General features: G+C 45.3%; 1 protein-coding gene across 8 annotated transcripts in view; it reads left to right on the forward strand.

Moving 5' to 3' along the window:
• Positions 1–22,186, forward strand: part of OGDH (oxoglutarate dehydrogenase) — a 72,179-nt gene extending 49,993 nt beyond the window's left edge. For 7 of the 8 annotated variants that reach the window (XM_056571241.1, XM_056571235.1, XM_056571239.1 and 4 more), the window contains exons 11-23: positions 2,604–2,783; positions 7,715–7,867; positions 7,982–8,084; positions 8,963–9,091; positions 9,187–9,337; positions 10,763–10,890; positions 11,596–11,774; positions 12,033–12,104; positions 13,380–13,505; positions 15,164–15,236; positions 16,395–16,558; positions 16,665–16,819; positions 19,745–22,185. In XM_056571241.1, the coding sequence (XP_056427216.1) occupies positions 2,604–2,783; positions 7,715–7,867; positions 7,982–8,084; positions 8,963–9,091; positions 9,187–9,337; positions 10,763–10,890; positions 11,596–11,774; positions 12,033–12,104; positions 13,380–13,505; positions 15,164–15,236; positions 16,395–16,558; positions 16,665–16,819; positions 19,745–19,865 (1,734 nt within the window). In that variant the 3' untranslated portion in view covers positions 19,866–22,185. Of the gene's footprint in view, positions 1–2,603; positions 2,784–7,714; positions 7,868–7,981; positions 8,085–8,962; positions 9,092–9,186; positions 9,338–10,762; positions 10,891–11,595; positions 11,775–12,032; positions 12,105–13,379; positions 13,506–15,163; positions 15,237–16,394; positions 16,559–16,664; positions 16,820–19,744 lie in introns of all 8 variants that reach the window. The other variant, XM_056571242.1, reaches the window with a different exon arrangement.
• Positions 22,187–23,393: the final 1,207 nt, after the last annotated feature.

Here is a 23,393-nt window from a genome sequence, read left to right on the forward strand (position 1 = left end):
TTAGCAGCTGATAATTATTTGAAGGATTAAGTTTTTTTTATAGAAGTCATTTACAAATCTGTTTAACTTTCTGGAGCCAGTTGATATATATAAAAAGTTTTTTCCTGGAATACCCATTTAATGGGGTATTCCGGCTTTCTACATCTTATCCCCTATCCATTGCATAGGGGATAAGATGTATGATTGCAGGGGTCCCGTCAGCGGCGGGACCCCTGCAATCATACATCTTATCCCCTATCCAAAGGATTAGGGATAAGATGTAGAAAGCCGGAATACCCCATTAAATGGGTATTCCAGGAAAAAACTTTTTATATATAAAAATGAGAGCACTTATAAGACAACACCGTCTTATAACTTAGGACTGGGACCTGGTACAATCTAAGCATTTTAACATGTATGGACGACAATTAAAAACATTTTTTTTTTTTTTTTTTTTTAAAGGGGTACTCCACTGGAAAACGTTTTCTTTTAAATCAACTGGTGCCAGAAAGTTAAACAGATTTGTAAATTACTTCTATTAAAAAAAATCTTAATCCTTCCAATACTTATCAGTTGCTGTATGATCCACAGGAAGTTCATTTCTTTTAGAATTTCCATTCTGCCTGACCACAGCGCTCTCTGCTGACACCTCTTTTCATTTTAGGAACTTTCCAGAGTAGCAAATCTTCATAGAAAACCTATCCTGCTCTGGACAGTTCCTAAAATGGACAGAGGTATCAGTAGATGTCACTGTGGCAGAAAGGAAATTCAAAAAGAAAAGAACTTCTTGTGGATGATAACAGCAACTAAGAAGTACTGGAAGGATTAAGATTTTTTTTATAGAAGTCATTTACAAATTAGTTTAACCTCTTAAGGACCACGGGTTTTTCCATTTCTGCACTTTTGTTTTTAGCTCCTTACCTTTTAAAAATCATAACCCTTTCACTTTTGCACCTAAAAATCCATATGATGGCTTATTTTTTGCACCACCGATTCTACTTTGCAGTGAGATCAGTTATTTTACCCAAAAATCTACTGTGCAATGGAAAAAAAATCATTGTGCGACGAAATTGAAGAAAAAAATGCGATTTTGTAACTTTTGGGGGCTTCCGTTTCTAGGCAGTACATTTGTCGGTAAAAATGACACCTTATCTTTATTCTGTAGGTCCATACGGTTAAAATGATACCCTACTTATATAGGTTTAATTTTGTCGCACTTCTGGAAAAAATCATAACTACATGCAAGAAAATTTATACTTTTAAAATTGTCATCTTCTGACCCCTATAACTTTTTATTTTTCTGCGTATGAGGCGGTAAGAGGGCTCATCTTTTGCGCCGTGATTAGAGATGAGCGAACTTACAGTAAATTCGATTCATCACGAACTTCTCAGCTCGGCAGTTGATGACTTATCCTGCGTAAATTAGTTCAGCCTTCAGGTGCTCCCGTGGGCTGGAAAAGGTGGATACAGTCCTAGGAAAGAGTCTCCTAGGACTGTATCCACCTCTTCCAACCCACCGGAGCACCTGAAAGCTGAACTAATTTATGCAGGAAAAGTCATGAACTGCCGAGACGAGAAGTTTGTGACGAATCAAATTTACTGTAAGTTCGCTCATCTCTAGCTGTGATCTTCAGTTTCTATCGGTTCCATTTTTGTATTGATCTGACTTTTTGATCGCTTTTTATTAATATTTTTTTATGATATAAAAAGGGACCAAAAATACGCTATTTTGGACTTTGGAATTTATTTCCCCGCGTACGCCATTGACCCTGCGGTTTAATTAATGATATTTTTTTTTCCGGACATTTACGCACGCGGCGATACCACATATGTTAATATTTATTTTTATTTACGTGTTTTTTTTTTTTTTGTTTTAAATGGGGAAAAGGCGGGTGATTTGGACTTTTATTAGGGAAAGGGTTTAAATCACATTTATTAATTTTTTTCTTACACTTTTTTTTTGCAATGTTATAGCTCCCATAGGGGGCTATAACATTGCATACACTGATTGCCAGCACTGTTCACTGCAAAGCCATAGCTTTGCATTGATCAATGTTATCGGTAGTCGATTGCTCAAGCCTGGATCTCAGGCTTGGAGCACTCAATCGCCGATCGGACGCACCGGAAGAAGGTAAGTGATCCTCCGCTTGCGTCCTAGCTGATCGGAACACCGCATTTTCACTGTGGTGGTCCCAATCAGCCCCACTGAGCTGCCAGGAAGCTTTTACTTTCGTTTTAGATGTGGCGTTCAACTTTGAACGCCGCGTCTAAAGGGTTAATAGCGCGCGGCACCGCGATCGCTGCTGCGCGCTATTAGCCTCGGGTCCCTGCTTCAGTTACATGCCAGGACCGACCCGTTATGACGCGGGACCCTATGTTAGATCGCGGGAGCCGGCTACAGACGTAAATTTACGTCTGTGGTCGTTAAGGGGTTAACTTTCTGGCACAAGTTGATTTAAAAAAGAATGTTTTCCAGTGGAGTACCCCTTTAAATGAATTGTGACAGATAGTTGATTGTTTTTTTTGTGTGTGTCAGAGATAGCCCTGCAGTTCTAACTAATGTTTTCCCTATCTCTTCACTTTATTTGTAATTAAATTATGTTTTTTTTTCTCTTCTCAATCAGATTGGTTTCACCACTGATCCCCGTATGGCCCGCTCTTCCCCATACCCGACAGATGTAGCCAGGGTTGTCAATGCCCCAATCTTCCATGTCAATGCTGATGACCCTGAGGCTGTCATGTATGTCTGCAATGTGGCTGCAGAATGGAGAAGCACCTTTCACAAAGACGTGGTTGTGGATCTGGTAGGTGGCCTCTATACCTTCTCACACTTCTACTTTCATTCCAAGCTATAGATCTCCAACCTGTGGCTGTCAGGACAAGCTGGGAGTTGTAGTTGTGCAACAGCTGGAGGGCCATAGGTTGGAGACCGCTGGTCTAGGACCTAATCTGACGTCATGGAAACAGAATGTGTAGTTATACCCCAGATAGTCCTGACGTTTTGTGTGATGTAAGGCGCCGTTTGTCTTCAGCATCAGGTGATTGTGCGCATATCACATTACTAATGACATTTTTACAGTGTTAATGATTGTCTAGCTAATCTTTCTCAGTAATGAGTCATGTACTATTTGTTGTATTGCATGTTCTTTAACCTTTTCTGTTCTTGAACAAGGCACAATGGATTTCTAGGAAACCTGATGGTGTTTCCATGTTCTCCCATGTCACAATGATGATCGTCTACTTTTGTGAAGTACATCTTACCCTTTGTAGACTTTCTAAAGCAGTGGCCTCCAACTTGTGGACCTCCAAATGTTGCAAAACTACAACTCCCAGCATGCCCGGACAGCCAACGGGCATGCTGGGAGTTGAGCCTGTCAGGGGGTTCCTGCAGGCTCGAGGGACTGCTGCCAGTCAGCCAGACTTTAGTCTGCATGGTGTTCTGCATCACCAGGTCACCCATCAGATTGGCGGCACTCCTGTGCCCCACTTTCTGTGGGAGGGTTCTAAGGAGTATTCCTGTGCATTCAGGAATCCTCCACCAGTCAGCCAGACGGATGTCAGTGTAGTTTACTGCTATGTCCGGTTAACTGTGGGTTAAAGAAGTTCAGGTAACCACTGCCAAGGCGTAGTTCCAAGTGGGTCTCCCTATGTTGCTCCATGGGCTGGTTCGCGGGATTCTCTACTAACCAGGTCCCTCTCTTCATACCTGCCGCTCTCACGGCTTAAGGCTGGTAACCCATTTTTGGTGTGTGGTTCTGAATGCGGGACCTGGTGTGGCCATTGTCCCAGATGCCAGATAGCCAGACTGTGTCTGCATGGCTTTCTAATCCACCAGGTCACCTAACCTATTCCTGCCGCTCCTGCGACTGCAGTCCGGTGACTCCTTCCATATGAAGTTCCACAAAGTGTGTCTCTCTGGGTTTATTGGACTTTTATTCCTGTAAGCCAGACGGTGTGTGCAGGTTTCCTACCACACATACATCCTTCATCTCTTGCATCTGAGACAGCAGTCCTGGTGTGGGGCACCATTAGGAGATGGGGTGTGGGCATTTTCCTGCAGGTGCCAGGGCATTTCACAGCAACAGCAGCACTCTCTGTTCCCCTTTCTCAGAGTGCCACGTTGGTCTGCTAAGGGCATGGTTGTGACACACCATAGGGTGCTGAGTCTGTCTTCCATACTGCCAGACTTTTGGATGTCTGCTGTTCCTTCGTGTCTGCAGTCTTGGTACCCTGCTACTATCTTGAGGTAACCATGTCTGTGTTAGTACGTATGCTTAGGTCCTCTGCACGTGTGGAGCTCATCCTCCCTTCTGTCCGTGGGGTGTGCCTCGCGCCTTCCTGTGATCTTGTTCTAAAGGCCTGCGGCGGTTGAGCACCTCAGTTCTGGCATGGCGCTTGTTGGGGGCGACACAGTCAGTTCAGCCCCCCCCCCCCCCCCCCCCCAATGCCTCCAGTTTTCTTTCCTAGGTTCCTGTGCAGGGTGGCTCAGGCGTCTGCTCTGTTGGACACGACTGTTAGACACAACTAGGATGGCTCTGTTGGTTCCCATCTGGTCCTGGGTTTCACCACAATGGGGTGTTCCCCTCATCGCTGTTGGTTGCTCTGTGCGTGTGCTTCTAACACATTCGTAGTCATGTCTTTGTTTCTTTGCCCAGCACCAGTGTCCAGGATTTCAATCCCTCCATCTCTCTGTATGTTGTCGCAGGGTTCATGGGGGCTACGTCCACCAAATACTTTGTCCAGTTGCCATAGGGCTGCATTTCCCTGCTACTACAGTGTCTGGCGCACTTGACAATCCCCCTTCCACAATGGGTACGGGGATCCAGAGCTTGGCATGGTCGGTGCCTGAGTTTCCTCTCGCCCACCACGTTTTTTCCCTTCCATTAGAGGGACTTTTCGCTGAATGCTATCTTTTGCCTAGATGGAGCCAACGCTCTCTCTTCCCACTATATAGGTGGGGTATCTGGCTGGGCCCTTGTTTTTTGCTAAGAAGAGCATTCGGAAGAGCTTTTCGCAGTCTATTCTTGTGTGCTTACTGCCCATTATTGCTGCCTGGCTCTCTTCCTGATTTTATTTTTGTTATCTACTGCTGCTCATGCAGCTTTGGCGCTCTCCTCTGTTGGAGGCGTTTAAACAATCATGAATGGCTCAGCGACAGCCAGTCAAGACAGTCTGTTGTTTGGGTCCTGCCATGCTCTCCTCCTCCTCCCTCTGCGCAATCAACCTGGAAGGGTGTGTTCCTCCTTCCCTTGTCAGTGTGTGTTGTGCTACACTGACACCAAAGTCTTCTAGAGTGACCTTCCTGTGCCCACACCCTGGGTCCTGCTTTTGTTTTCCCTCCGTTCCCATCCTGACGGGATGTTGTTTCGGAGTGCTCTTGTCCGCTCGGACTGCTGGAGTCCAACTCCAACTGTTTTGGACACTATCCTAGACTGCTGTGGTGTGCCTTCTCTTTTTTAGGTCGGCCATCCTGGTTCTTTTGGCCTTAGTGATGGTTGAGGTCTTGGGCATGTGTAGCTCTCCTGCCCAGACTTCTCCGTGATCCCATTGTGGGGCGGTCTTTCTGTACCGCACTACTTCTTGTCCTAACAGCATTTCTCGGCCGTTAGGTTTATGTACCCTTCAGGTGTGAGTCTTCCAGGAGATGCAGTCTGTCTCTCCGGTGTTCCATGATGCTCCTTTTCAGGGCATTCCATTCCTTTTTTGGCTGTTGTTACTTTCCGTCTCCTCCTTCAGGGTCCATGTACTTCCAAGATAGAGGGCGTTCCGGTCATCCGGATTACACCAGTCGGGCTGATTTCGCCTTCCTGGTGCTCGCCTTCTGCTCAGGCGTACGCTGCTCTACCTGACCTTGGATGGGGTTTTGGGGTTAATTTTCTACTTCCTTCCAGGATGGTTCTGGCCAATCTGGCTTCCTAGTTGACTTTTTCTTTGCTCTCTATATGGACCATAGGTTTAGTCTCTGCAAATCACGGTCCCTTCCTTTGGCATCCTAGTCCATCTCCATGGACAGGGATCTTCCGGGAGCTCAGTTTCTGGTCCACGGTTGTCTCTGGCCTGGAGTCTCGTCCACAGACCTCACAGACAAGTGGGTTCAGTCTCTGGACTGATTCCCTTTCTCTAGTGGATGATATTCCCACACTAGGGGACTGCTTTGGTACATCCCATCCGTATAGGTGTCCCCCAATGAAGAGCGACCAAGCAAAAGAGATTTTTTGCACTCACCATAAAATCTTTCTCGTAGCCTTCATTGGGGGACACTGCACCCACCCATATTTTCTGGTTCTTTATCCGGGATTCCTTTCTAGGGTGCTACGGACATATGTCTTTGTTGGCTTCTCCTACTGCTTTTTGAAAAAACTGATTACCTCGCTTCCAGTGGGCGGGTATATCCTGCCAGGGAGGAGCCAACTTTTTTTCCTATTGTCAGTGCCTCCTAGTGGCACGAGCATATACCCATCAGTAAGGTGTCCCCCAATGATGGCTACGAGAGAGAGATTTTACGATGAATACAAAAAATCTTCTTTTTGCTATTAGGGATCGCAGCATCAATGTTTTGGGTATATATAACTTATTAATTTTAAGTCCCCATTACATTTTCTGTTTTATGTTTACATCCATGCCAGGTCCTGATAAAAGTACAAAGATGGTTGACCTAAGGCCCTTTATTAGGCCTCCGGCTTCCATGGAAATCCATTGGCACTGGATCACAGGGCATCGATTGGTTGACAGAGGGAGCCTCCCCCCCCCCCGCCCTCTAACAGCTAGATGTTGTGGTTGATATTGACTGTGTGACATTTGAAGGGTTAAAGGGCTGGGATCCCATAGTAAGCACACGGACATAACAGGGGGTACCCTTTTGAAGCAGTCCTGCCTGGATATGGCAGGCTGAGGTGGCCGGGATTATGAAAGAAAGCAGAGCTAGCTGTTCCATGTTGTTTGTGTTACTCCCAACCAAGTGATTGAGCGTTATGAAAAAATATGTCATTTCCATAATTCATCTATGGGAATTGAAGAAACAGTGTAGAACAGCTCGTTCTGCTGTTTTTTTACTTTCAGGCATCACTGGCTGCTGAATCCCACCCTTCTAGAGATCCTAACCTATTACACATCCACAGAGTATGCCACAAATGTCTGCGTACAATCAAATACATGTACATTATAAAATGCCTTAAAGGGGTACTCCGCCCCTAGACATCTTATCCCCTATCCAAAGGATAGGGGAGAAGATGTCAGATCGCCGGGGTCCCGATGCTGGGGAGCTCCGGGATCCCTGCTGCGGCACCGCGCTATCATTACTGCACAGAGCGAGTTCGCTCTGCACGTAATGACGGGCGATACAGGGGCCGGAGCATCGTTACATCACGGCTCTGCCCCTCGTGATGTCACGGCCCGCCCATTTCAATACAAGTCTATGGGAGGGGGCGTGATGTCACAAGGGGCGGAGCCATGACGTCACGCTGCTCCATCCCCTGTATCGCCCGTCATTACGCACAGAGCGAACTCGCTCTGTGCTGTAATGATAGTGTGGTGCCACAGCAGGGATCCCGGGGCTCCCCAGCAGCAGGACCGCGGTGATCTGACATCTTATCCCTTATAAGATGTCTAGGGGCGGAGTACCCCTTTAAAGAGGTATTCCCATCTCAAGCAGACCAAAGTTAGGTGTATTCCTTGTTGCTTCTCATTAATGGCAGGTAGAGTGAATAAGCTCATTGGTGCCTCTCCTCCTCCGTAGGTGTGCTACCGCCGCAATGGGCACAACGAGATGGATGAGCCCATGTTCACACAGCCTCTGATGTACAAGCAGATCCGCACCCAGAAGCCAGTACTACAGAAATACGCAGAGACCCTTATATCTCAAGGAGTGGTCAATCAGCTGGAATATGAGGTATGGGGGACATGAGCAGCAGACAGTAGTGCTGTGCCATGAATAGTACAAAGGGTTTGGGTTGTTCTGTAATTCTGGCATTAACCTTTTTTTTTTCGTGGCTGTGCTTTATAGGAAGAGATAGCTAAGTATGACAGAATCTGCGAGGAGGCACTTACACGCTCCAAAGATGAGAAGATCCTTCATATCAAGCATTGGCTGGACTCCCCATGGCCCGGTATGTGATCTATTTCATGCTTGTCCCTATATACAGCGTAAATGGCTAATACACCACAAACCTGTGAATGCTCATTGTAAAAGAATGGCCACAAGTGGATTGTGCCCTGTATAAAGACATAACAGACCTCTGTTTAACAGACGGTCAATGCATAGTGCAGGGTTTCCCAATCGGTGTGCCTCCAGCTGTTGCAAAACTACAACTCCCAGCATGCCCGGACAGCCGAAGGCTGTCCGGGCATGCTGGGAGTTGTAGTTTTGCAAAACCTAGAGGTACAAGGATTGGGAAACACTGGCATAGTGTGACTGTTTATTAAAGGAGTACTCCGGTGGAAAAAAATAATTATTTCAAATCAACTGGTGCCAGAAAGTTAAACAGATTTGTAAATTACTTCTATTTAAAAATCTTAATCCTTCCAGTACTTATCAGCTGCTGTATACTACAGATATACTACAGAGATATTTTTAAAGTTCTTTCCAGTCTGACCACAGTGTTCTCTGCTGACACCTCTGTCCATGCCAGGAACTGTGCGGAGCAGGTAAGGTTTGCTATGGGGATTTGCTTCTAATCTGGACAGTTCCTGACAAGGACAGAGGTGTCAGCAGAGAGCACAGTGGTCAGACAGAAAAGAATTACACAATTTCCTTTGTAGTATACAGCAGGACTGATAAGTACTGGAAGGCTTCCGATTTTGAAATAGAAGTAATTTACAAATCTGTTAAACTTTCTGGCACCAGTTGATTTGAAAACATTTGATTTTCCACTTGTTTCCACCGGAGTTCCCCTTTAAACTATGTAATATCACATTTCTCCAGCAGGGGTAGCCATAGCAGTTTAGCCATTAGTTCCCTGTTCTGATTACATACACTGCCCTACAGGTTTCTTCACTCTGGATGGGCAGCCCCGCAGTATGTCCTGCCCCTCAACAGGGCTCAGTGAAGAAGAATTGTCTCATATAGGAAGTGTTGCCAGCTCTGTTCCTGTGGAGGATTTTACGATCCATGGAGGTAAAGTCGTTTTTCTATTTTATTTTTTATTTTTATTTATTTTGTTCTTCAGGGACATCTTGTCTGGACTTACACTAATCTGTTGCTTCTCTCAGGTCTTAGCCGCATCCTAAAGGCCCGAGGAGAGATGGTGAAGAACAGGACTGTTGACTGGGCACTGGCTGAGTATATGGCATTTGGGTCACTCCTAAAGGAAGGCATCCATATTCGTCTGAGTGGACAAGATGTAGAAAGAGGCACATTCAGGTATTGTCTCACTGTTCTTAAAGTGGTTATCACACTGTTACCATGCTTGGCTATCGTTGTCAGTCCTATAGAAAGTAAATGGAGCAGTAGCATGCATGCTTGACTCCCTCTATTCACACAGGGGGACAAGGGACCCTCATTCTTATGATAGGTGATCCCAGCAGTTGGACCCCCACAAAGCCAATACTTGGATAGTTAAGATGTAATCTCGGGATACCCCCTTTTAGAATAAGCTTTAGAGGACCAGTACGCTTATGTTCAGCGTCTATTTTTTATAGAAACACTGAGGTCATAGAACATTAGTGTCAAATAAATACATCTTGACCTTTTTTATTTTACTACCATTGGCATAGTCCTACCTAATAATGGGGTATTCCCAACTGGACATTTATGGTATATCCATAATGTCTGATAGATGCAGGTATTACCTCTGGGACCAGAATCTTGCAGCATCCCGGACCCTTAGGCCTGGTTATGATGGCCAGAGGTGATTGGAAAGCCGAAAACAGCTGTATGTAGTTTATATAACTGTGTGTGTATTTATTTATTTATTTAAAGGGGTACTCCACTGGCCAGCTTTCGTTGCGGGGGTCGGACATGGCCCTTTGTGACGTCATGGTCACGCCCCCTCAATGCAAGTCAATGGGAGGGGGCGTGACTGCCGTCACGCCCCCTCCCATTGACTTGCATTGAGGGGGTGTGACCATGACATCACAAGGGGGCATGGCCGACCCCCGCAGCGCAAAAATAGCGGTCGGAGCATTTATTTCCGAATTCTGGCCAATGGAGTACCCCTTTAACGTTTGTAGTGTATGTTTGTGCGTTACCCTTGGGCAGCAGATATTGCCGGAAACTTTTAAACATCCTGCCGACTGTCTAGGTGCAGAGAATAGTGGGGGACAGGATATAAGGACAAGAGCAACATTGTTGCCTTTCCTCTCCCATAAGGTTCAGGTAGGACAACGGGGAATGCCGGGTACGTACTCTGTTAGTAAAAATATAAAGTATTAATATAGTTATTAGTGTATATGGATATGATAGAGCAGTTCCTCTATGGGCCAGAGTACAAAACTGCTAACAAAATGCATTCTTCACTCTGGACGCAATCTGGTCCGATTGACCACCATGTAACACTATACAGTATTTATACTGCAGCTTCTGCAGGGGAAATGCATGCGAAAAAGTCTTTCCCTAGCAAAATTGTGCATGAGGGAGGAATTCCTTTTATTGATCTCTCATAGTCATTTCCTATTGAGCTACTTTCTGAGCCTCTAGCTGTGACTGCCAAGGAAGTTTTGTCTATCTGGGAGTAAGTGACACCAGATGCTGAATCTAATTGTACTGGCTGTGTATGTTGTAGAGGTAAAGCACTTGTAATAATGTGTTTGTATATGTGATTCTATGACTGTGTTCTCTTTCTATTAGCCACCGTCACCATGTGTTACATGACCAAAATGTGGACAAAAGAACTTGTATCCCTATGAACCATCTGTGGCCCAACCAAGCTCCATATACTGTGTGCAACAGTTCACTCTCTGAGTATGGAGTACTGGGTAAGTCTGTGCTATAATCCTCTGACCATATGAGTAATACCAAAGGGGATCTGCATTATAATAATGTATAGCTAAAATAACAGTAGAACTCCAAGATGTGGACAGGATACACGGGCTTTCGACAACCAGGTAGCAGGATAAAATGTTAAATCACCCATAATGCAACGCGTTACACAGCACAGCTGCTTCATCAGGATGCCTGATGAAGCAGCTGTGCTGTGAAATGCGTTGGATTATTGGTGTTTAAACATTTTATCCTGCTACCTGGTTGTCGAGCGCCCGTGTATCCTGTCCACATCTTGGAGTTCTACTGTTATTTTAGCTATATCTGACGAGACGAGGAGTGGCTGCTGACACCTCGCCTATTTATTCTTTACACCTTGTTCCATTGTTGCACTTGGTGGAGTGTAACCTACTGTGGTAAGAGCAATATCCACCTTTACCTATTTCTCTGTGCAAGAAACACTATCACACTATGGAGCGCTGTCTGCCTTTTGTTTTATATAATAATGTATGGAATTATTGAATGTGATCTCAGCGTCTGGTTCTAGTGTTCACACAAGGTCCTGGTAGGGACTTTCACAGTAAGATGAAGGACAAGCTACAGGGACAGGGGTGGTAGATCAAGCACACAAGGAATTGCAGGGAAGTGGGTCATAGGTATTATTCCACTCCAGTGAACTTACAAGCTTTTGTTTCTTCCAGGATTTGAACTGGGGTTTGCAATGGCCAGCCCAAATGCATTGGTCCTCTGGGAGGCCCAGTTTGGAGATTTCCACAACACCGCTCAGTGTATCATTGATCAGTTCATCTGCCCTGGGCAGGCTAAATGGGTACGACAGAATGGAATAGTCCTGTTACTCCCCCATGGCATGGAGGGCATGGTAAGAAAGCAATAACTTAAACATGTATAGCTTTTTATAGCATCTGGTGAAATCAGCCATTAGCATGCATAAGATAAGATGGCTGTTCTATCATTTGTTCAATTCTGCTGTTGTGGTTTTGCAGGCTTAGATTTTATTAGGTGTGTACTAGATCATGTATACCACCATATACAGAGCCTGTTTAAATGTGCTCTATATTGACACCTGTCACATGGATGAAGATACATTGTGTTGTATGAATCTGTGTTTATATTTTAGGGGCCTGAACATTCCTCTGCAAGACCTGAACGCTTCCTGCAGATGTGCAATGATGACCCGGATGTGTGGCCTGTAAGTCATCCTCTTGTAGCTTTGGTTTTCTGTATAGTTTTAGCTGAAGATATTCTCAGCAAGACTGAGGGGATCATGGGAGCCAGGATAACATGAACACCTTATAAAATTGCAGTATAAAAAGGAGTTCATGTGAAATGCTGGGCTGAGAGATACTAAATAGTCTATACCAGTGTTTTCCAACCAGCATGCCGCCTCTTCTTCTTTTTTTATTTTTATTTTTTGAAAAAAAATTTATTGAACATTTTGTTTTTTTTTTACAAACAAACAACAAAACAAAGCTATAAGCTGACACAGTAGGCGGAGAGGCTCTCAACCAATGTTGTGCAATCAACTTGCGTGCTTGATATAAAATTCTATTGATACCAATATATATAAGCCACTGTCCTCATCCAAACCATCTAGACACCCCAAAATACACAACTTGGCAGACAAAGTAAATGGACACCCGAATACTCTGCTGAGCAATTGTCCCACATCAGCCCAAAACTGTGTTAGAGAAGCTCAGTCCCACATCATATGAAGCAAATGGGCATCAGACCTAGAACATCTGGGACAACAGGAGTCTAGGCGCACCCCAATTCTGTGTAGAAATGCTGGGGCGCGGTACACCCGGTGAACCAGTATGCCTCTAGCTGTTGCAAAGTTACAACTACAACTCCCAGCATGCTGGGACAGCTGAAGGCATATTGGCCAGAAAACACTGCTCTATACCAGCGTTCCCTCAACCTGTGGCTCTCTCCCTTAAAGGGGTACTCCGTCCCTAGACATCTTATCCCCTATCCAAAGGATAGGGGATAAGATGTCAGATCGCCGGGGTCCCGCGCCCCTCGTGACGTCATGGCCCGCCCCCGTCAATACAAGTCTATGGGAGGGGGGTGGCTGTCATCACGCCCCCTGCCATAGACTTGCATTAAGGGGACGGGCCGTGATGTCATGAGGGGCGGAGCCATGACGTCACACTGCTCCGGCCCCTGTATCGCCCGTCATTACGCACAGAGCGAACTCTCTCTGTGCAGTAATGATGGCGGGGTGCCGCAGTGGCGATTCCCGGAGTCCCCAGCAGCGGGACCGCGGCGATCTGACATCTTAGGGGATAAGATGCAAGGGGCGGAGTACCCCTTTAACTGTTGCAAAGGCATGATGAGAGTTGATGTTCTGCAGAGCAAAGTTGGAGAACACTGATCTACAGCCATTCTAAGAAAAGTAGATAGACCTAATTTGCTGCATTAAATGCGGACCCTGAACATGTTTTTTTTCTTTCTTTCCCAATAGAAAGCCTCTGACGACTTCGCTGTTCGCCAGCTTTATGATTGTAACTGGATCGTTGTCAATTGCTCCACTCCAGCTAACTTCTTCCATGTGCTCCGCAGACAGATCCTGCTACCGTTCCGTAAACCAGTGTGTATTGTTTTAGAAATATTTTTGTTACACATATATATTTGTACAATAAATGCCTTAATCATATTGGCACTTATAGGGGTTGTATGTCTGTATGCCCTGTTATATAGACTTTATAAATTGACTCCCTTGCTTGGACAAAAGAGCGGCTTAACAACTATGGCAGCTTGAGCCAGGCCTATATTACCTACTTTCTAGTTTACTTGAATGGGGACAATGCAATATTACAACCTTTCCATGGTGATTACAGCAGGTGTCAGAAGTAAGGAGAGAAACCGTTTAAGAAAATTTTAGACAGTCTTATCCCCCATTCCTTAAAGGGAAACGGACAGCAGGGTCTTTCAAACTAAACTGAGTACATAGGTAGATAATGCAGGGGACCCTGTTTCTAATGCTTCTTATCAGGTAAAAATCTATGCAGCTGTTCAGGAAATATTAATCTGGTTGCTAATACAGTGTCCCTCAACATACAATGGTAATCCGTTCCAAATGGACCATCGTTTGTTGAAACCATCGTATGTTGAGGGATCCGTGCAATGTAAAGTATAGGACAGTGGTCTACAACCTGCGGACCTCCAGATGTTGCAAAACTACAACACCCAGCATGCCCGGACAGCCGTTGGCTGTCCGGGCATGCTGGGTGTTGTAGTTTTGCAACATCTGGAGGTCCGCAGATTATAGACCACTGTTAGAGGAAGTTGTACTCGCCTGTCCCCGCTGCTCCGGACCATCACCGCTGCCCGGGATGTCGCCGTCCATCGCTGTCGCCGTGTCCCCAAGGTGTCCCTGACACTCCGGCAAGGCCTCTGCTTCCCTGGCAACCGCGCTCTCCGTCGCCGCCACGCATGCCGCTCCTATTGGATGAAGGGACGGCCTGCGCAGCGACGTGATGACGTTGATGGAGAGCGCTGACGATGCAGGGGATCCCGAAGAGGACGCGCCGGAGCCCCGAGGACAGGTAAGAGACATCACCGGAGCTCACAGGGCACCGTAAACGGCTATCCGGTGGCAGCTGAAGCAGTCGGCGCTGCCGGATAGCAGTTTATGCGATGGCCCCGACATACAAAAGCATCGTATGTTGATGCTGCCTTCAACATGCGATGGCCTCTGAGAGGCCATCGCATGTTGAAATTATCGTATGTCGGGGCCATCGTAGGTCAAGGGGTCACTGTATGTTGATTCCTCCTTCTGCTCAATGCTGCTGTATGTGCAACACCTTCTCCCTCCCCCTCTGGCCAATAACGTCCCTGTGGTCGGGAAGGCCGAAAGGAGCTGATGCTGGGAAATGATACAATTTGTGTAACTCCCATAGCTTTTAATAGGAGTTACACAAACAGCGTAGCACTGCAGGATATTCTGTTTATGTTGCAAATAGATACGCCATTTGTGTTTAATCCCATTACAGTCAATAGGAGTTAAACAATTTGCATAAATTCCCAGCTTTGGCTGCTTTCGGCTTTCCAAACCACCTCAAGCAACTCAAACAGGCCGGAGGAGCGGAGAAACTTGGAAGGAGCGAGCTGGGACAATCCTTTTAAGTGCAAAGGAATATTTGCAAATGATATAGACATAGAAGTGCTGCGTAGTTTATCTATAAACCTATTCTCCTCCTGCCCACCTGTATTTTTCACACTAATGATTTACTTTTTGCCTTCCAGCTCATCGTCTTCACTCCAAAGTCCCTTCTCCGTCATCCTGAAGCCAGGTCAAGTTTTGATGACATGCTGGCAGGTAGGGAGAATAGCTAAGCATATTATTATCCTCTGTATTATTATTACTAATTTTTAAAGCAAGTGCTTGTAAGGCCTTTCTGCCTAAAGGAGGACTCTCGCCAAAGCATTTATAGCACTGAATTTGCCAGAAACAGGTCATAGATGCAGGTTCTTAGATCATTTTTCACTAATTGAGAATACAGGGCTGGTGACCCATCCCCATCCATTTAGTTCTTTGGGAATTATGGAAAGAAACTGAACTGCTTTTCTGCTGGTAATTCATTGTCCCAGTAGTGAGAGCCATACCTGTAAGGCAAATATGGAATATCTTGTCCTAATAATATAAATGTTTGTTTGTCGTGTGAATACCTAGAAGGATATAAATATTTTATATATTAAATAGACAATATCAGATACAAAAACTTTTTATATGTTGTACATCTTGGTAAAACATTAACCTTTCTAATATACTTCATAAGAAAAAGGTACTTCCTTTTTATAGAAATCATGGCTTATAAAATCATGGCTGTGTCCAAGCTGAAGCACAGGCCTAGACAAAGTCCAGTAAGTGAGGGAGGGCTAGTACTCCTCTGTGCTCTCTCCTGTCTGATAGTACTCCTCTGTGCTCTCTCCTGTCTGATAGGACTCCTCTGTGCTCTCTCCTGTCTGATTGGACTCCTCTGTGCTCTCTCCTGTCTGATAGGACTCCTCTGTGCTCTCTCCTGTCTGATAGGACTCCTCTGTGCTCTCTCCTGTCTGATAGGACTCCTCTGTGCTCTCTCCTGTCTGATAGGACTCCTCTGTGCTCTCTCTCCTGTCTGATAGGACTCCTCTGTGCTCTCTCTCCTGTCTGATAGGACTCCTCTGTGCTCTCTCTACTGTCTGATAGGACTCCTCTGTGCTTGAGCAGTACTGGACTTTGTCCATGCCTGTGCTTCAGCTTGGACAAAGCCATGATTTCTAGAAAAAGGAAAAAATTATTCTTATGAAGTATATTAGAAAGGTTAATGTTTTGTCAAGGTGTACAACATATAAAAAGTTTTTGAATCTGACAGTGCCCATTTAATTGATTAATGAAATAACACTACTGTATAGTATATGATTGCTTTGATATATTCTGTTTTACAACCTGATCATTACCTTTTGTCATTCTGGAGTTACCATTGTCTTTTTCCAGGTACACACTTTGAGAGAGTTATCCCAGATTCTGGGCCTGCGTCCCATAACCCTGCTGGAGTGAAGCGCATAATCTTCTGCACAGGAAAAGTGTACTATGAGCTGAACAAAGAACGCAGCACCCGAGAAATGGATTCTGAGGTGGCTATCACCCGTGTGGAGCAGGTACGAGCATTGTAAAGCTCCTGTTGAGCACTTTGTAGACGTGCAAAGCTTTTAGGTCTGAAGGCAATGTTTGGGGGGGTCTTATGGCTTTCTCTTCTGTCTCTAGCTGTCTCCATTCCCATTTGACCTTCTGGAGAAAGAAGTAAATAAGTATCCCAATGCAGATATAGTATGGTGCCAAGAGGAACACAAGAATCAGGGTTATTATGATTATGTGAAGCCAAGATTACGCACCACAATACACCGCAATAAACCAGTCTGGTGAGTATAGACCACATCTGTCCATATTGCATGACTCAGGCTACATACACACCAATTATTAGTTTTTTTTATCTTGACCAATTTTGGGCAACCACTTAGATCTTCCTACTAAATATGTCCCATCTGTGTTAACCAGTTTTTTTGCTCCATGTCCAAACTTGTGTGTTACACGTAGTCATCTGCACTTTTCAATACACCAAGAGAAAGGTTAGTGTCTGAATCTATGCCAAGTGGACACTCTGTTGGCAATTTGGCACTTGTCTCGAGCTTTCCAGACTAAAAACTAAGGGCCTATCTAACCAATGGATAAAAGGCAATCTCAGGAATAAAAATCTGACACAAAATTCATATTACGCAAGTTGTGCTGCAAATTCCCTGCAGATTTCATCCCTGCTACATTAAGGCAGGATCATACAGAGGAAACTCAGGCTGGGGGTTCTGGGAGCACAGACATTGCCATCCCTATACATTGCCATCCCTATACATTGCCATCCCTATACATTGCCATCCCTATACATTGCCATCCCTATACATGGCAATCTATTTTGTGCAGATTCCGCCAAAAGAATAAGAAAGCACATTCTTTCTGCGACCGAAGCTTCACCTCTGAAAATCCGTAATGTGCACTGTGCAATGGAATCCTGTTAACAGCAATGGAACGCACCAGAATTCCAATTGGAAAACTGAATTCCAATTGGAAATTCTGTAGTATGAACCCAGCCTAAAAGGGTTAAAAAAAACAGGTGGTGAAATTCTGCAACCACGTGGACATTAAAATCTGCAGTGCAAGTCAATTGTCATGTTTTAATATCCCATCCACTCACCTTGTATTTTAATATTGTGTAGGTTTTTACCTACACTAATCTGCAGCAATATTTCACGCGTCCATAATCTAGAGGCCTATTTTCATCCATATCAGGGACACAAGTCCCAACCTGGCTGCAGGTTTAAAGGGGTACTCCGCCTGTAGACATCTTATCCCCTATCCAAAGGATAGGGGTTAAGATGTCTGATTGCGGGGGTCCTGCCGCTGGGGACCCCCGCAATCTCCACTGCGGCACCCCAGACATCCGGTGCACGGAGCAAACTTTGCTCTGTGCCGGATGACTGGCGATGCGGGGCGGAGGCTCGTGACATAATGGCAACGCCCCCTCAATGCAAGTCTATGGGAAGGGATGTGAAGGCTGTCATGTCCCCTTCCATAGACTTGCATTGAGGGGGGTGTGGCCGTGATGTCACGAGCGGGGCGTGGCCATGACTTCACGAGCCTCTGATGCTAAACCTGACACTCTAAACGAACGCCGGGTGCAGCAGGGAGATCACGGGGGTCCCCAGCGGCCCCAATCAGACATCTTATCCCCTTTCCTTTGCATAGGGGATAAGATGTCTAGGGGCGGAGTTCCCCTTTAATGACCTGAACTGAAAGCAGCATAGGTTACTTTAAAGCTTTCAGTTTGGGTCTCTAGACCAGGATGGGACTTGTGTCCATAATGCGGACTCAAACCTGCTTCCATTTTAAAGGTGTGTGAATGCAGCCATACACTTCTGGCGTTTCTAGGCTTAATCAAAATAAGTTCAAGTCTAACAAAGGCTGCACCCTCTTCTAACTATGCTGCATTTCCATTTTGTGGTGGGGTCCACAAGTGCTGGTACCTCCTGTTGATGCCGTTCTGTTATAAGACTGCTTCTGCTGTCAGGATTTCTCTTTGTAAGGGGACTACAGCTTTCTTTTTCTGAAGAGTGATCATTTGTTCTTTGTTGTGGTACGGTACAGTAAGGGCCCACTTACACTGAGGAAATTCAATGGGAAATCTGCACTTTTTTTTTTTTTCTTCAACTATAATTTTTATTGAGCACATAGCGAGTAAACATAAAAACAGAGAATTAACCCACTCGTGGGGGGGGGGGGGGTATATATATGCAATGCTCACATTTTTCCAATATAAGTATCAAGAGAGACAAAAATGGCATAAACAAGTATACTCCGTAACCAAAGGTACCGCTCGAGAGGAGGTAACAACAGAAATGGCTTGACACAGAAAACGCTCATGGGGAATAACATGGAGTACATCTAACAGCTAAAGTGGAGAAATGGTTAGCACGCAGTGACACTATGTATGTGAGAAGGGGTGAGATATAATGATGTAATGATTTACTAAGTTTTGGACAGCACATTGTGCAGTAAGGGGTTGGGGAAGGGATGGGATGTTAGGGAGAAAGATCAAAAACGTGTGCGGTACGAGAGGTGGCTAAAAGAGGAGACAATGACAGAGGGTGAACAAATGCCTGGAGTGGGCAGACAGAAAGAGAGGGTGGGAAGGGAGCGGGGGTTGAGTCGTGGGTAGGAGAAGTGAAAGGCAGCAGGGACACAAGGAAAGGAAAGATTGGGGCAGAAAGAAACCATAAATGGGGAATCAGAAGATAATGGGTAAAAGCATAAGAAAAAAGGAGGGAGGGAATCCAGGGGAAGGGAAGAGAGCGGGAAAGGAAGAGAAGAGATCAGTACCCAGCGATCTCACCAGTAGGGAAGAGTTTAGTAGTAAAAGGAGAGAATCTAAGCTTCAGCATTGGGCTCAGCTCTCAGAGCCATGGAGATCCGAGTCTAACCAGGGTCCCCAGATTTTGAGGAAAGAGTCATGAGTTCTGTTGATTCTACTGAACATTTCCTCAAACCTACAGATCTGGGCCACTTTGTTGAGCCAATACTGTTTGGAGGGAGGGGTCTGTCGAAGCCAGTTAATGGATCTGCACCTATTTTGTATAGAAATAAGCATTGTAAATCAAATTCCCATTTCCGGGCACATTTCGTCAATGAACACGTTCATCTTTCGGTGAAATCCGCATTAACATTGGGAATTCTGAGTGTGTGAAGTATGTCTGCTGTCGGAGGTTCTAATTTGAATAATTCTTCTTTCTGTGCTCCAGGTATGCCGGCAGAGAGCCCGCAGCTGCCCCAGCCACTGGCAACAAGAAAACCCACCTGACTGAACTGAAGCGATTCCTGAACACGGCTTTCAATCTGAATGCATTCGATGACCTCTCTTAGACCAGCACACGTTTCCTTCCTCCTTCTGCACTCCCCATCTTCCATCCATACACTTACCGGGGGGCATCCTCTCCGTGTCTTTGCTTTTAATCTGGCCAGGATAAAGTTACACAGGGCGGCTCATTGCTGCCCTACAACCACTCACCATTAAATAGGGCAAAACGAACAGGAGTTTAGTGTCTTATAAAGGGAGAAAAATCCAAAATCCCAGCTGAATCTCTATTGTGTATATGAATGTGGTTATGTACAGAGGGCACTGCTTTTATTATTTAAACATGAGCTATGGAATAGTTACTGTGTATCACCCATGTTTTCTCCTGACACTAGCCACAGATACAATTTGGGCTGCCATGCACAATTTTTTAAAGTCACATTTTATACAAGTAAAAGTTTTATTCCCCCCTTCTGTACTAAATCCCTTATAATCTGGAATCAACGCATCTTCCTGTGTTATATAATCTCAAGCAGTTAAAGGGGCTCTGCACTAACCTGAAATATCCACACCGGTCCCCCAGGGATACATCCTAAAGAGGTACATCCATTCTGCGTATGAATATAGTCGTGATGTGGATGTCACCCTGAGGGACCCCCAGGGGCATGACTGAAATTAAGGTTAATGAAGAGCCCCATTAAAAAAAACTACACCCTAAAGACACAGCCATGTCCGTCTACCTGTGAGTTACCTCTGAAGAACCCAGAGAGTGGTGAGATGCGCATGAAAAATGTTCTGGAGACCTGCTGCTTGCGATATTCAGTGGGAAGAAGCTTTATCCTTAAAGAAGAAAGAAAAAACATGAAAATGATTTGAAGGGAAGTCTTGATGTTTTTGTAGGTGGTGATGCGCTCTCCGGAGAGACTAATATGACGGCTTGTATAGTGAACCACTTATTGTGTACAGCACGACATCAGGTATCTGCTTCCAGCAGACTATTCATGACACAGCTGCAGATTACTACGCCATACAACTTTTATAGATTTTTTATTATTATTTTTTACTTAGGAAGAAAGAGGGGAATCATTTTACTAAATATATATACATATATACATGCTGTTTCCTTAGCTCCTTAAAGGATAACTACTAAGATCTATAAATAAGCCCCTTACGAATAGTAGCAGAGGGTATGCATTTTCTTCCTCTCCTTAATCCAGTGTTACCCAACCAGGGTGCCTCCAGCTGTTGCAAAACTACAACTCCCAGCATGCTCGGACAGCCTTCGGCTGTCCGGGCATGCTTGGAGTTGTAGTTTTGCAACAGTTGGAGGAACTCTGGTTAAGAAATACTGCCTTAATCACATGACTCAGGAACAGCAACAATACCACACACAGAGGCCATGGACAGGACTGGCATTGTTTCTTAGGAAAAATATACATATATGCCTTACCTTTGTTCTAGTCCAAGACAATCCTAATTAATAAAGCTTAAAGGAGTACTCCGGTGGAAAACATATATATATTTTTTTTAATCAACAGGTGCTAGAAGGTTAAACAGACTTGTAAATTACTTCCAGTACTTATCAGCTGCTGCATAATACACAGGAAGTTTATTTCTTTTTGAATTTCTTTTCTGTCTGTCCACAGTGCTCTCTGCTGACACCTCTGTTCACATCAGGAACTGTCCAGAGCAGGAGAGGTTTGCTATGGGGAATTGTTCCTGTTCCGGACAGTTCCTGACATGGACAGAGGTGTCAGACAGAAAACTTCCCCTGTAGTATACAGCAGCTGATAAGTACTGGAAGGATTAAGATTTTAAGTAATTTACAAATCTGTTTAACTTTCTGGAGCCAGATGTTAAAAAAATATGTTTTCCACCAGAGTACCCCTTTAAAGAAAGGTAATGCAGGTATAAAACAGTGATTGAGGGGGTAAAACAATCATGTGGTCTGGCATATCTGTCCGGCATGTTTATGATGGAACACGGACAGGAAGTGTTGTCTTAGGAATACATGTACTGTAGCTGTTCCTGCTGTCTGGCAGCTCAGACAGGAAGTGTTATCTTGGGGATACAGGTAGAGAAGTTGTTTGCTATCCTTCCAGCTGTTGTAAAACTATGACTCCCAGCATGACTGTGTGTTTATGCTGGGAGTTGTAGTTTTGCAAAAGCTGGAGGCTCACTGGTTGGGAAACACCGGTCTAGATTTTGGTAGTTCTCCTTTATGGCCATGGCAGTAATAACCTAACTTTTAGCTATGCGCATGATTGGCTGTTTTGCAGTAACCCTCAGTTACTCCACAACCACCACCCTAACATTTAGGGTGCGTTCCCACTTGGCGTATACGCAGCACACTTCACGCTGCGCAAATTTTTTTTACGGCAGCAGCGGGAAATACGCTGCGTATTCCTCGCTCACTATACACACAGGGCTTTCCGGCGCCAGCCCTATGTGTGCAGTGCGTTTTGGAGGCGGATCCGCGCGTCACTCCGGCACACGGCCCCGCCTCCAAAACTCATACGCATAGGGCTTCCCCCGGAAAGCCCTGTGTGTATAGTGAGCGAGGAATACGCAGCGTATTTCCCGCTGCTGCCGTAAATTTTGTGCAGCGTGAAATACGCTGCGTATACGCCAAGTGGGAACGCACCCTAAAGCTTGTGTAGTGCAGAAACGAGTGCATCTTTGTTATAAAGACGAAACGATCACACACCTGATCACTGCCCAGGATCCTTGCAAAGTTTTCCCTCAGTCAGATTGGAACCCATTAACCCATTGTAGTTGCATGTGCCAAATTCTGACACACGGCGGAGAGAGAGAGGGCAGCGATTGTTTCCTTGGAACCAAATGGGAAGAAAAAAAATTCTAAAGAAGAGGCCACTGACCCAAAGCAATCTTATTTATTTTGTTAAAATAAACAAAAAATATGAATACAGACAGTGTCATGGGAAATCTTTATACAGCATCTTTACACGTGGTGTTAATGTATGTACTGGAAGGGCACAAACACCATGATCCTCGTATCCCTGCTGGACCCGCATCCCACTCCATTTATATGAATAAGGTGGATGGAGTCAAATATTTGGCAACAAAAGCCGATATGGTCCAAAAATAAGCCGACTGGCGTCGCAGTCTGGCGGGGATATGGCAGCGGACGTAGTTTTAATTCTCCCGCCGGATTCCCAAAACATTGTGTGAATGTACCCTTAAAGGGGTACTCCACCCCTAGACATCTTATCCCCTATCTGATCGCGGGGTCCCGCCACTGGGAACCCCCGAGATCTTGGCTGCAGCACCCCAGACATCCAGTGCATGGAGCGAACTTCGCTTTGTGCTGTGTGACATGCGGGGCGGAAGCTTGTGATGTCACGGCCATGCCCCACTCAATGCAAGTCTATAGGAGGGGGCGTGGCTGTGACATCAGGAGCCTCCGGCGCTGCACCCAATGCTCTAAACGAACGCCGGGTGCAGCAGAGAGATTGCGGGGGTCCCCAGCTGTGGGACCCCTGCGATCAGACATATAATCCCCTATCCTTTGGAGAGGAGATAAGATGTCTAGGGGTGGGAGTACCCCTTAAAATACAGATCGGTCAGCATAAAAA

The sequence above is a fragment of the Hyla sarda genome, chromosome 4 (assembly GCF_029499605.1).
Source record: "Hyla sarda isolate aHylSar1 chromosome 4, aHylSar1.hap1, whole genome shotgun sequence".
Lineage (NCBI taxonomy): Eukaryota > Metazoa > Chordata > Amphibia > Anura > Hylidae > Hyla > Hyla sarda.